Genomic DNA, 13,370 nt, shown 5'->3' with positions numbered 1-13,370 from the left:
AAGCCTTTGTTTCCTCTTCAATACAATGGGGATAAAAATTGGACCTACTGCAAATGGTTATTGTGAATATTTCTATGATACATTTAAAGCACTTAATTTGGTGCCCTGGTACTCAGCAAGGACTCATTAGATATTGGCTCACATTGTTCTGAATTGTACATTGGTTACATCTGAAATGACGGCCTTCTTTTTTAGGATGCATTCTTGGGTTCATGCTTGGATTTTGATAACATGCCTTTTTATCGGTCATACAGTTATTAATCATCTCTTAGATATATTACTTCCTGGAAAGATTTCCATATTTAACTAATCTCCATGTCTGTTTGTGAATTCCTAATATCACTGGCAGTGAGATACCATCACATAGTTTCCACTTCTTTTGAGCTGGAAGGGTCTTTAGAGATCATTCAGTCCAACTTTTTATGTTAGAGATGAGGCTTCAAGGTGAAATGACTTTCTCAACTAGCTTTTATCTTTTCATTTCTACTATTCAATTTACAGCCTCGGGAGACTGAAATGATAGAATTGGAAGCACCTAGGTGATACTTGCTGGTCAAAGGTAAGGCCAAGAGGGTAGGGACAGCCTACCTTGTTCTTGCTTAAACTAGAATACTTCCTCTTTTGCTTCATGTACATGAATGGGAATAGCACATATAATGCTGTACTAAAAGGGGGCTCCATGCTTAGAAAACTTTTGAAACTTTGATCTAGTCCAATCCTTTGACACTACAGGCAAGATAACCAAATCCCAGATAGAAGAAGCACTTGAACAAAGTAACCCAGGTTAATCAGAACCGGATCCCCATTAAGCCGCTGTGTCGTTGCTTTCTCACCTCATCCCACTTTTCAAGAATTCCATAATTATGGTCTGCCGGAGAGTTTCAGTTCCGGAGGCCCTATCTAAAATTAGAGTTGGCCTCTACAAAGCAGTTAAAAATGGCTTATGTGATACGCCCCTGTATTTCATTTGCATTTTGATAAAGACGCTTGATGATCTAACCCAAAGAGCTCATTCATGTAAACCTTTCAGATGCTCTAAGATCATCATCTAGGGAGATTAATACCTGGTGGAGTAGGCGGTTTTGGCCACTCCTTCATTCCTACTATGTAGGGAGTGGGTTCATCTACATATACATAGACTTACTTTAAATCAAATAAACTTACCCATGCGTGGAATATTATATTTTCCCCTCTCTCTCACTATAACATTCAAAACCTATGAAAATAGTGTATTTGAAGATCACCACAACAATGGGATTCTTTTGTTTTTATTAGTTTCTTCTTAGAAACATAATCTTCTCTTTGGTGGTTCCAAGCATTGCTTCAGTCTCTTTGGAAGATTATGTAACAATGAATGGTAGAGATCAGAAAATGCTATCCTGTGATGCATCCCACATAACTCTATCGTAAGAAGGCATTTTAAAAAGCAGACTGTTCTATATTAGGTATACTATTATTTTAAAGCATTTTCACCGCATCTGAAAACAACCTGCAAGTCACATAGCAGATGATAGATAAGTCTGTCAATGTGTTCAGTACAGAAAATAGATAAGTATATCTCTGACATGAGCAACTTGATTATTTTAAAAAACATATACTAAGGAAGCTGTGGTACATATACACAATGGAATATTACTCAGCCATTAAAAAAAATACATTTGAATCGGTTCTACTGAGATGGATGAAACTGGAGCCCATTATACAAAGTGAAGTAAGCCAGAAAGAAAAACAACAATACAGTATACTAATGCATATATATGGAATTTGAAAGATGGTAACGATAACCCTATATGCGAGACAGAATAAGAGACACAGATGCATAGAACAATTTTATGGACTCTGAGGGAGAAGGTGAGGGTGGGACGTTCTGGGAGAATAGCATTGAAACATGTATATTATCATATGTGAAACAGAACACCATTCCATGTTCGATGCATGAGACAAGGGCTCAGGGCCGGGGCAGTGGGATGACCCAGAGGGATGGGATGGGGAGGAAGGTGGGTGGGGGGTCCAGGAAGGGGAACACATGTAAACCCATGGCTGATTCATGTCAATGTATGGCAAAAACTATTACCATATTGTAAAGTAATTAGCCCCCAACTAAAATAAATAAATTTATTAAAAAAAAATATATATACTTGAGAAAAATTATTACTTTGGAGTCCACAAATGGAAATGTATCTAAAAAGGATAATAGAAAAAGAAAAAAATGGAAGAATAAATATTTTCATGCATTATAACTACATAAAATTTATATCTGCATGAGAATAAAGATCATCCTCACAGAGACAGTAAATTCATGTCTTTAGACAAAAGAGTTTTGGAGAATGATTGCGTATAATTGTTTCATCAATTGTTTTTAACAGAATGGAGATGTGAAGGTTTGCTGCTCTGTCTCAGGAGATTAACTGAAGTGGATTTAACCTGATTCTAACTTGTTTTCAGTCTTTGCTGTTAAATACCACCCAAGCTCAGTGTTAGTCTGAGGTTCTCAGTGTTGGTACATCAGGCCTTTTTCCACCAAAATATGGAGTAGGATGATTCTAGGCCAAGTTTCCCCGGAAGAAGGATGCTGTAAGATATAAGAAAGGGGCTCTTGAACTCTGTGTGTTCAACAGGCCGGGTCTTTTCCTACCGTGAGACTTCACACTCCCTGGAGTGCTCTTCTCCATTTCTTCACTTGGCTGACTCTTTCTCATTCTTCAAGCTTCAGCCTAGACGGAAGTTTCTTCTTTGACCACTCTTCCCACTTGGTCCCAGCAACCACTTAATCTTTCCGTTGAATCTCAAACAGTCTATATCTGCTCTCTGTATTTGTATACTTGCTTGTTGTCCGTTTCCTCCACTAGAGTATAAGCATGAGGTCAGGTACCTTGTCTCTTTTACTTACCACTGTGTTCCTAGTCTCTAGCAAGGCACCCAGCACATAGCAGGTACACAGGAAATGTTTGCCAAACAAATGAATAAATCTATGTATATCAAAATAGAAACAGTTCCTTGATCCAGTGTTAATTTAATAATAATAATAAAACTTTGGCACAAATATATGTCATTTTAGAGAGGAAAGTCTCATATTTGAATATTTTGTAATAAGCAGGTATAATTTCTGTGACTTTTAAATATAAAAAAAGGAAACTGTATTGAGAAGTCTACTTAGAAATGACTTTAAGTTAATGGGAATTATATGACAAAATAAGAGTTTGGATCAGATTCTTATTTTATTAAAATACCAACAACCTTATTGAGTTTCAAGGAGCTGAATTTTATATGTGTGGAAAACCATATCAGAGCTTCTGTTTCTTCCTCTGGATCACTTGAAGTGAGACCCACAAATACTTGAAGGTGAATTCAAACTAATCTCTGGATGAAAATTAGGTTCTGGAAGATCTACTTTTTTCAGTAGGCCTAAAACCTATTGATGAGTGGAAGAATTTATTGCCAGCTGAAGATTACCATTTTATTTGACCCTTAGAATTTGAGAAAAGCTTTAAAATGGTTTTCTGTAGGGTCCATTTCTGAGTTTGAGATAAAGACATCACATCATTACACAGATCTCATGGTTCAAGAAACTGAACTCTTGGGCTTTCCAGCTAAAACTTTCTTCCAGACTGAGTCAGGAACAAAGCCCTCACATGTACAGTCTTGCCCTGTGCCCTATTTCTACTGCAGAAACTGATTAATGGATGCACCAGTCTCTGAGCAGTCAGAATCGAATCTTATTTTAACCTGTGAGTATCTGCTTCTAAAACAAGAATTCTCTATCCAGTGGCTATCTCCATAAGACATCAACATTCCATCACACACAAAAATCAATTCTCAAAGAAACTCTGTTAATGCAGACATCAAAACCACACATCCTTTGCTTTGAGTGGCCTGAATTGCAAAGTACTTTGCTTTGGGTTCTTAACTTTTCTTTGCCTTACTTGGCCAGGCCCACATTTCTAGCTCACAGATGCTCTTCTGAAATCAGCGTGAGTTATGTGACCTTCATTTATTCCCTGGATATTTATTGACCACCTACTACATGCTCAGCACTTTACTAGATGCTGGTGATACAGGGATGAGTGAGGCAGTCGGTCATGAAAGTGACCTTCCAGTGAATGTAGAGACAGAAAATAAACAGGGCAGCATACACATCAATAAACCCAATCAAAAGTACAGATACTGAGGTATTGACGTATCCATGGATTGTAAAAGAAAAAAAAAGAAACAAGATTCTGGGAAAATATTTAAAGAGATGAAAAATAATAAAGAACCAATCTTGCAAAAATCTGGAGTGTTCCAGACAGTGAGAGTAGTTAGTGCAATGACCCTGCCCTTGCAGGACCTAAAAGTGAGTGCCCCCTTGAGTGTCTCTCACCCTAGTCCTGCCTCAGTACAAAGGCCCTATCAGGAGGCACAGCTTGGGGTGCTCAAGGTGTAGAAAGATGGCAGATATGATAGAAGCATGATGGATGAAGGGACCAGAAGAAATGAATCTGAGAGGCTGGTAGGGGCCATGGATGACGAGTCTTGTAGACCATGGTTGAGAATTAATTTAAATAGTCTAAACAGTCACAGTGGGATTTAAAGCAGGGCACAGTATCTGATTTCTCATTTTAAAAGTCTGTTCTAGGTGTGTGGATAGTAGATTGTATGGAGTCTTGAGTGTCAGTGGGAGCTGAGCCAGAAGGCAACTCAGTCACATAGGAATGAAGTGAAGAGAGACCATGAGTGGTGAATGTCTCAAGCAAAAATACTGGGGTAGCTCTGAGAATATTATCTACAAAGGGTTTAGCTGTAAAAGGGAAGGATGGAAGGGTAAGACAGGGTGGAGGGTGAAAGAGAGCAGAGTTGCTTGATTCTCCTAAAAGGAGGTGGGAGGGGTGACTGGCCCACCTGTTGGTTTTCACTTGTGTCTCTGACCCAAATCTTAAAACTCCAACCTCCTGAATCCTCCTCTTCATCTTTCAAGGCTAGGCCATGAACTGCTACCTCCAGGGAGTTCTGTTTATTTACCCCTGCACCCAGGAATTGCCTGTTTGAAGTCTTGTATCACTAGTTTTGTTCTCAACTCTTTTGGTGCTGAGCCTTGTTCTGTTAAGGGACCATGTGTATAACTTTAACCTCTGCAACTGTATCTATACCTTGTACCCTTCCTTCCTCCTTGGTTCCCACCTTCCTTTCTTTCTTTCACAAATTTTGAATGAGCGAATAATATGTACCAGGCACTGTGGTAGACACTGGTGATGCTATCTTTAGCAAATTGGGCATCAGCTCTTGTAAAGCTTATAGTCTAATGGAGGGTAGGGTAGGGGAATGACATTAGCACAATAATCTCATTAATAAATAGATAATTATAACTTTGGCATGCACGCTGAAAGAAAGGTGTCTGCTGTTGTGGCAAAGCATAAGAAAAGATGACCTAGGCTGGGGAAATGAAGGAAGGCTCCTTCAAGCAAGCGACATTGAAAACGGAGGTCTTAAAGTTGAAGAAAATTTCCCGTGGTTGGCACTTAGTGAGAGAGTATCAAAGGAGCATGAACTGGGATGGAGGAGACAGTGTGATAGATTCTGGTGTCCACTCTCAGGGTAAAGGGAGAACCACTGAAGGGACATGCCAGCTTCTGATGAGGGTCATCAGGACATGATCATAGTCCACAGTCACCACATGAAAAGCTTACCCTGGCTTCCTTGTGGGGAATGGAGTGGTGGTGGGGAGGGTATAATGGGTGCAGGGATAGGAAACAGGGGTGCAGGGAGAAGGTATAGTGGGTGCATGGAGACCATTAGGAGGTGGCAACAATCCCAGGTGAGAGATGCTGGCAGCTTCCATAAAGAAGGTGACTCTAGGAAATGGAGAGAAGTGGACAGATCCTAGAGGAACTTTCAGCACCAAAGTTTGGACATGTGGTAGAAGCTCCCAGAAGTGGAAGAAGACAAAGATTTGTCCTGGATTGTATGTGGAAATGATAGGGCTCATCACATATTTCATTGCAGAAGGCCTATGTGGTGTGGTTGCTGATTTTCAAGACTGCCCTTTACATGGAGGACTCTAGAGCAAGAAGGCATTACATACTTTGTAATAACCCAGTGGAGACCCCAATTGCCTAAGAGCAACAACTGTTCATAGTGATAAGAACTGTTCATCAAGGAGGCTGTGTTACCTCTGGAGACATAAGGGAGTTATTTAAATTCTCTTTGCCTCAATTATATGCTCTGTTAATTGAGGTAATGGTAGTTCCTAACTTACAAGGTAGGTATAAGGATTAGGTGAAATAATTCATTTAGCATAGTGACTGACAATAGTAAATAGTAAATATTAGTTGCTGTTATTATTAAAATAATGATGACATTCATCTCATTTAAAAAAATTGAGGAGTGATCATTTTATAACAGGTAAATAGCCTTAAGGAGGGTCACACAGCATTAAGCAACCTTTGCAAAGCCACACAGCTCTTAAGTGGTAAAGCTGCTATTTGACCCAAATCTGACACCAGAAGCTGCGTTTTTGACCTCTGTGCAATACTGCTGCCAGAAGCAAGGAGGGTGGATACTCTCCCCACCTGCCATCTTTAATTTAGGAAGGATGCATATTACAAAGATGTTTCTGCCACTGTATCAGTAGGCTAAAAGGGAAGTATCCTTGAGGGTAGTCAGCTTATCCACACATTGACTAGAATGGTGATTTTGACTATTTTTCCTGTCTTATTTAAATGGTAATGGTTCCTGTGCCACAGTGACCACGGCAAACTTGATTCTTAAGGTGCAGTGAGTCATTAAAATAGGGAAACCTTTCCTTTTTTCCTGAGGGCCTTTCAGAATATCAAGATGGTCCTGTAAGTACCAAGCTTACAGCATACTTTTCTCATGAAATACTCAACACTGGTTGAAGCAGATAGTGCTGGGGTCATTACTTTATAAATAAGAAACAGAGACTTAAAGAGGTTAAGTGTGTTGCTTGAGATCCCACATCTAGAAAGTGAAAGAAGCACCATTTGAACCCGCCACTAGCTGACTATTCTGGCCTCACCATTCTGTGACACTTGTCTCCTATCTGTGTTACCCCTCCCATCCTGTGCTTACTCAGAGTGCCTGAGGCCCACCATTTCTCTCTTTTACCCCTAAAAAGGATCTGATATCAGTCCTGTGCAACTAAGCACGTTGTTCAGGTCGCTACCTCCCAGGAGTTTATTTTTATTTTAGCCTGCCTGTGATGTGCTGGAGCCTGCTTGTGTTGGCCCATGAGAGCCGATTGCTAAATTTTCAGGAATTCTGTCAGCTAGTAGACTTTACATTAGTAGTTTGAAATTGATCTTGATGGGAGTATTTACACTACAGAAATTGGCAAACACTACAAACAAAGGCTCTCCCATATTCTCTACTGCCACTGCCATTACAGTGATTATTAGGCATTTAGCAGATGGACCCTCATTTTTCCTTGTCCTCTGTTAAAGAGGACAACAGGGACCACTTTGCTAAGATATTGGCAGGCACAGGGGAGAGTCTGAAATCACGGCTGCCAGCAAGCTGCCACCTGCCAACTCTCTGCTTCTTTTTGGCCCACTACTCCAGCATGATGAAGGGGCTTCCTGGCCCCACTGCAAACACTTGCACATCTCAAGGCAAACAGGCATATGATAAAAGATCTAAATCCATGTTAAAACAAAATGCTCAATAAGGATGTAGTATAATGACAATGGGCATGGCAATTTGAAGTTAGGAAAAAATATACTTATTTTAACAGTATTTGTTCCTGAATATGTGGAAGAATTGTTTTCATATGTCATAAATCCACAGAATTTTAGAGCTGCAATGAACAGAATTTTATAAATAAGAAAAAAGATAAAGAATCTGAGACCCAGAGAGGGGACATGTTGACCCAACATCATACATCTCATGATGCACGTATATCTCGCCCCACACACATGTATTGAGTCATGGAAGAGAGGGAACCCAGGACCCTGATGTTAGCCTGACTTTGAAGAATCCTTATTACTTCCCTTCATTTGAAATGATTATGTCATGCCACTCTACATTCTCCTTTACAGATATAATGATGATAAAAATAGTAGCTAAATCTTATTATGTGTTTACTAGGTAACAGGACTTATGCTCAGTTCTTTATATATTAAGTTGAACTATATGAAATTGCCAATATATGACCTTTTTTTGTTATCTACCAAAATGGTGATTTTCAGATAGGTCTATTTAAATACATCCTCTTTTAATTTTCACCATTTTTCCCCCATGAAGTGAATACTATTATCACATCCATTTTACAAATGGCAAAACTGAGTTTTCACTTTAAAAAATAAATTTAAAAAAATGCTTAAAACCTTTTATTCCCACAGGTGTAATACTATTATCATTTATGGGCAATGAACAATGCACTCCTGTGTGCAAATTGATGGCTCTAAGCAATGGAATGTCACATAGAGAATAAATAATAATAACTAATATATCTTGTCTTTTTCAGTAACTTTGAAAATTTTTATAATCAGTAAATTCCTATAATATTTAAAGAAATGCTTTTTAAATGTTATTTATGAATATAAAGCATAGGCATTAGAAAATAAGAAATTTGATGTTTGTGAAACATGTATCTGCTGTATCCCACATGGAAATGTTAAAAACTATAGCTCAGGGCTCCCCAGGATGAATTAATTGTCCTAGAATTTTCATAATGCTCGAATGAAGAAACTGAGTAATTTTTACAACATTGTCTACATGCAAATTATAACCAACAAAATTCTGAATCAAGATTTTTTTTTGTATGACTATCTGCAAATACCATTGTACAGAACTCACAACCAAACAGTTCACAAGCAATAATTATGCTCAGAAACAATCAGTACTAACTACATGAGATGATACTATGTTGAATGTTGAGTTGGGGAAAAAAATTGGTGAAAACTACAAAATGGACTTCGAAAAAATATTTAAATGTAAACGAAAACTCTTTAAACATGAAACAAGAGCTTCTAATGTCCCATTCACGATTGAAAAAAAATTGACTGAGGTCATATGATTAATCAGCTCTAAATGATGAATCCTCCAAGTTGAAAACTTGGCTGTTGGCCCTTCGTTAATTTAGTCAAAGAATACATATTGAATACCTACTAAAGGGGCCTTGCATGTAAGTAATTCCGTATTCTTCCTGACTGATTGGTGGATTATTATCAGTAAGAATCTACCTAAGACAAGCGTGTCTTTTCACCTCTAAAAAACAGGCAGTATTATTTTGCCAGCAGCTTAGAAGTTCAGGCATTTGTAGCTCCATACCTGGCCTGGCCTCTTTCAAGACCCCATATCATTGAACACTTCAAATCCCAGCTCTCAAAAGACCCAAACTCATGCCTACACCTACTAAGTTCAGTCCTGCCAAGAATCAGAGTGCCTTTGTCTCTAAGTGACCATCAAGCACCTAATGTTGTTTTTGCTACCTCCCTGATGACAGAAAAATAATACAGTGATACAGCAAGAAGGCAAACATGCTTCAAAAAATTGCTGAGATGGGCTGTACAAGTGCTACTTCATAGAAACAAAGGATTTTAAAGAAGAAAGGAATGTTGTAGGTGGTGTTTCCAGTCCTTTCATTTTATCAAGAAAGAACTTGATGCAGAGATATTCGCTGAGGCTAACTCACCTAGAGGAAAGTGGAGTTTGGTCCCCTGACCCCTCTTCCAGTGCTTTTTGTACCAAACTGCATTGTTGTGATTATTTGTGTTGCTCTTATTATTACTGATGTTATGGTATATAAGAATATCTTTAGAAATATAAAGACTGACTTAACTAAGCAGCTGTAATCATCTGGTAAGAACTGCTGGTCTGTACTGCATTATATTTTGTGTGTGATAACCCTAGTCTCCTGGGAAGTTCTCCAAGGGATGAAGAGGTTTACTACTGGGCTTTGTAAATTTTAGACAATTAAATGCCCAGAGACTATTATTCCAAATGTCAGGTGAGTGATGATATTGAGAAAGATAAAACTGAATCTATAAAAATGTTGAATGGGACCCATCACTTAACCATTTCATTTGCCAAATAAAATAACAGTTAAAAGTTAAACTTAACCTTATAGAGGAAAGACAAGCTAATGAGCAATAAACTTACTCTTTACTGAAATCACCAAATACAATTACCCTTTCTTGACTACTCTCCACGTTCTCTCCCAATTACTCTTACTATACTTTTTAGGTTGTTATAACAAGCACATCTGTGTTTTCCGTGCTCTTATTTTATTCTATGTATATCTTCATGATTCAGCCCTGTCTAACTTAAAATGCTATTTTAAAAATAGACAAAACAGAGTGATCACATACCCCATGACGGTCCTCAAAGTATGCCAGGCTGGTTTTAGTTAAAACAAAGAATCGGACTTTAAAGTTTGAAGGAGAAGTTCTTCTCTTTTGCTGGGATTTCTTGATGAGCTGCTCTTCCAGGAGGATAAAGTTGTTCATGATCCAATTCTTGAAAAGTGATGCACCTTGCGCATCACCCCTCAGCACAACCAGAGGAAACAGCTTCAGGGCAAGGAATGCGATGGGGAGGCAGTTGACCTTCAGAGAGCGGTTCAAAGGCAACTTGCCTCCAATATTATCTCTCTATCAACGTTCAGTCAACATCGCGGAGCTTCTCTTCTGATGTCAAAGCCCATAACCACATCCTTTCGAAATTCACAAAACTATGAGGCATATGTAAAAATTATGCATACCCTTTGCTGTATGGTTTAGAAATATTTGAAAAACCTTAGACTCAAAATGATATGACTGATTAGAGTTCAATCTTTATAGTTCTTGGTTTAGCCCATCTACCAGTTAAGCCCCATTAGCACAAGGGGTAGGAACATATGCTTTGGAGTCGAGGGACATGGGCTGTATATTAGTTTTCTGTTGGCTTTTTAAATTACAACAAGTTTAGTGCTTTGTGAATTTATTGTTCTGTGGTTCAGAAATGCAAAATGGATCTCATTGGGCTAAAATCAAGATGTCAGCAGGGTGCGATCCTGTCTGGAAGATGTCAGGTAGAATCTATTTCCTTGACCTTCCCAGCTTTAGAACCACCAGCATGTCTTTACTCTCTTCCTCCATCTTCAAAGCCTACAACAGTCAATTGCTCTAATCTCATACAACTGTAATCTCTTCTTCTGCCTTCCTCTTCCATATTTAAGGATCCTTAAGATTATACCGGGTTTGTGTGGATAATCTAAAATAACCTCCCAATTTTAAGATCTGTTTATTAGTAAACTTAATCCCACATTGCACCTTAATTGCCCCTTTGTCATGTAAACTAACATAGGCATGGGTTCTAGGGATATCTTTACCTATCAGAGGTTGACCTCTGGCTCCACCAGCTTACTAACTGTGAGACTATAGGCAAATTACTTGAGGGTTCTGAGTCTCAGTTTTTTTACCTGTGAAGGGGAGTAATGGTGAGTAATGGTGCGCCTACATGTGGGGCTGCTCTCTGGCTTCCTTGCCAGTCTCATCTCATACCTTGCTCACATATTTTCAATTCAGCCCTCATGCATGCTTCTCAGACTGCCTTGAATATCTGCTCCCATTGCCTGAAAACATCTCCTCTCCCCTGCTTTACCTGCTTTAAGTTATACTACTAGTTTTAGCCTACATGTCGCTTCCTCAGGGAAGCCTTCCTGGCTTTACTAAGTCATTTCCACCAATTATAGGTGGAAGACACCTTATGACATATCCTTCATGACAGTTGTCATTGTACTTTTTGGAGGGTGATTTTTGGATTAGCGTTTGTCTCCTCCACTAGTCTCAGGTCAGTTCAGTTCAGTCGCTCAGTCATATCCGACTCTTTGTGACCCCATGGACTGCAGCACGCCAGGCCTCCCTGTCCATCACCAACTCCCAGAGTTTACCCAAACTCATGTCCCTTGAGTTGGTGATGCCATCCAACCATCTCATCCTCCGTCATCCTCTTCTCCTCTTGCCCTCAATCTTTCCCAGCATCACGGTCTTTTCCAATGAGTCAGCTCTTAGCATCAGGTGGCCAAAGTATTGGAGTTTCAGCTTCAACATCAGTCTAGAAGCTCACTAATGGTAAGGACGGTGTGTGGTTTTGCTCACCATTATATATTTAGCAACTGTCATGGTGCCTGGCACATTAAAACGATGTTTAGAAAAATGTTGAATGAGTAATCAGCAAACTGGGTTGGACAATTATGAGAGACAATGGGCATAAAACACTTAAGAAAAATATTAAAGTTTATTAATTTATTAAATTTAAATGAAAGCTTGTAGTGGTTTATCTATGCTACAGTGAAATGATTGCTTTTCCATTGCAAAACTTAGTGGAAATGCTGAAAATATGTAAATTTTTCAGAATGGCATACTAAACAAAGCATACACAGGCTCTGGAGACAGACAGAATTATGCTGAAATCCCAGATCTGTCACTTACCAAACTGTTTGAGAAATCAGTGTTATCCTCACTGATCTTTAGTCTCTTTGTGATGGTCCCTTTGAGAACTAAATCCCATAAATTCTGTAAGTGGTGGGTGCCAGTCATGTATCTGGCCTTAGAATATAAGGTATCACGGTGAGTCCTACTTCTAGTAAGTTGTAAATAACCAAGAAATCTCAGTGCAAGCAGATATGGCATATACCAGACAAATAATAATGAATAATGAAACAGAACGACCATTATTGCTATAGAGGAGTGCAATGATCTAAGAATTATTTTCCATGTAGATTACCACACTACAGCTTAATTTTGTCTCATATACTGCATTTGTTTTTCTTTAGTTGCTTGGTTGTGTCCAACTCTTTGAGAACCAGTGAACTGCCCCAGCATAATCAAGATTTTGGGAAAGGGGATACTTTAAATGATTTCCACTCCTTTGTTCTGAGGTTTTAAGACATATATGTGGAAATACATTGCCCCAAAGAGGTAGTATTTCTTTTCTCTCCTGAATATGGGCTTCACACAAGGATTGCTATTTTCTCCAAGTATCTATTCTCCCTCCCTCTCCAGCTAATTGACTCCCTGAAGATTATCTGGGCATCTAGTCAACCACAATAAAGATTACATTTTTCAGTCATGTTAACTGTTTTATAGCTAACTGAATAAAGCAGAAGTTATGAGCACAACTTCAAAGAAACATCCTTAATGGCAATCATCAAACCCTTTTCATTCTCTTTTTCTTCCTTCCCCTTAACTAGAATGTAAATGTGATGGTTGGAGCTGTAGCAGCTATCTTAGACCATGAAGTAGAAATTGCATATTGAGGTCCTTTTGTTGTTGTTATTGTTTAGTAGCTAAGTGGTGTCTGACTCTTTGCAACCCCACGGACTGTATTCCACCAGGCTCCTTTGTCCATGGGGTTTTCCAGGCAAGAATACTGGAGTGGGTCACCATTCCCTT

The 13,370-nt window shown here is 38.9% G+C and overlaps 1 protein-coding gene across 1 annotated transcript in view; it reads right to left on the bottom strand.

Annotated features, from left to right (window-relative positions):
• The window catches only part of ITK (IL2 inducible T cell kinase), a 62,945-nt gene extending 52,393 nt beyond the window's left edge, over nt 1-10,552 (bottom strand). The window contains exon 1 of the mRNA XM_081500457.1: nt 10,305-10,552. Coding sequence (XP_081356583.1) covers nt 10,305-10,442 — 138 coding nt within the window. The 5' untranslated portion in view covers nt 10,443-10,552. The remainder of the gene's footprint in view (nt 1-10,304) is intronic.
• Nucleotides 10,553-13,370: the final 2,818 nt, after the last annotated feature.

Source organism: Giraffa tippelskirchi, chromosome 6 (assembly GCF_054371585.1).
Source record: "Giraffa tippelskirchi isolate mGirTip1 chromosome 6, T2T-mGirTip1v1.2.pri, whole genome shotgun sequence".
NCBI classification, from domain to species: Eukaryota; Metazoa; Chordata; class Mammalia; order Artiodactyla; family Giraffidae; genus Giraffa; species Giraffa tippelskirchi.
This window is presented reverse-complemented; position numbering and strand designations above follow the sequence as displayed.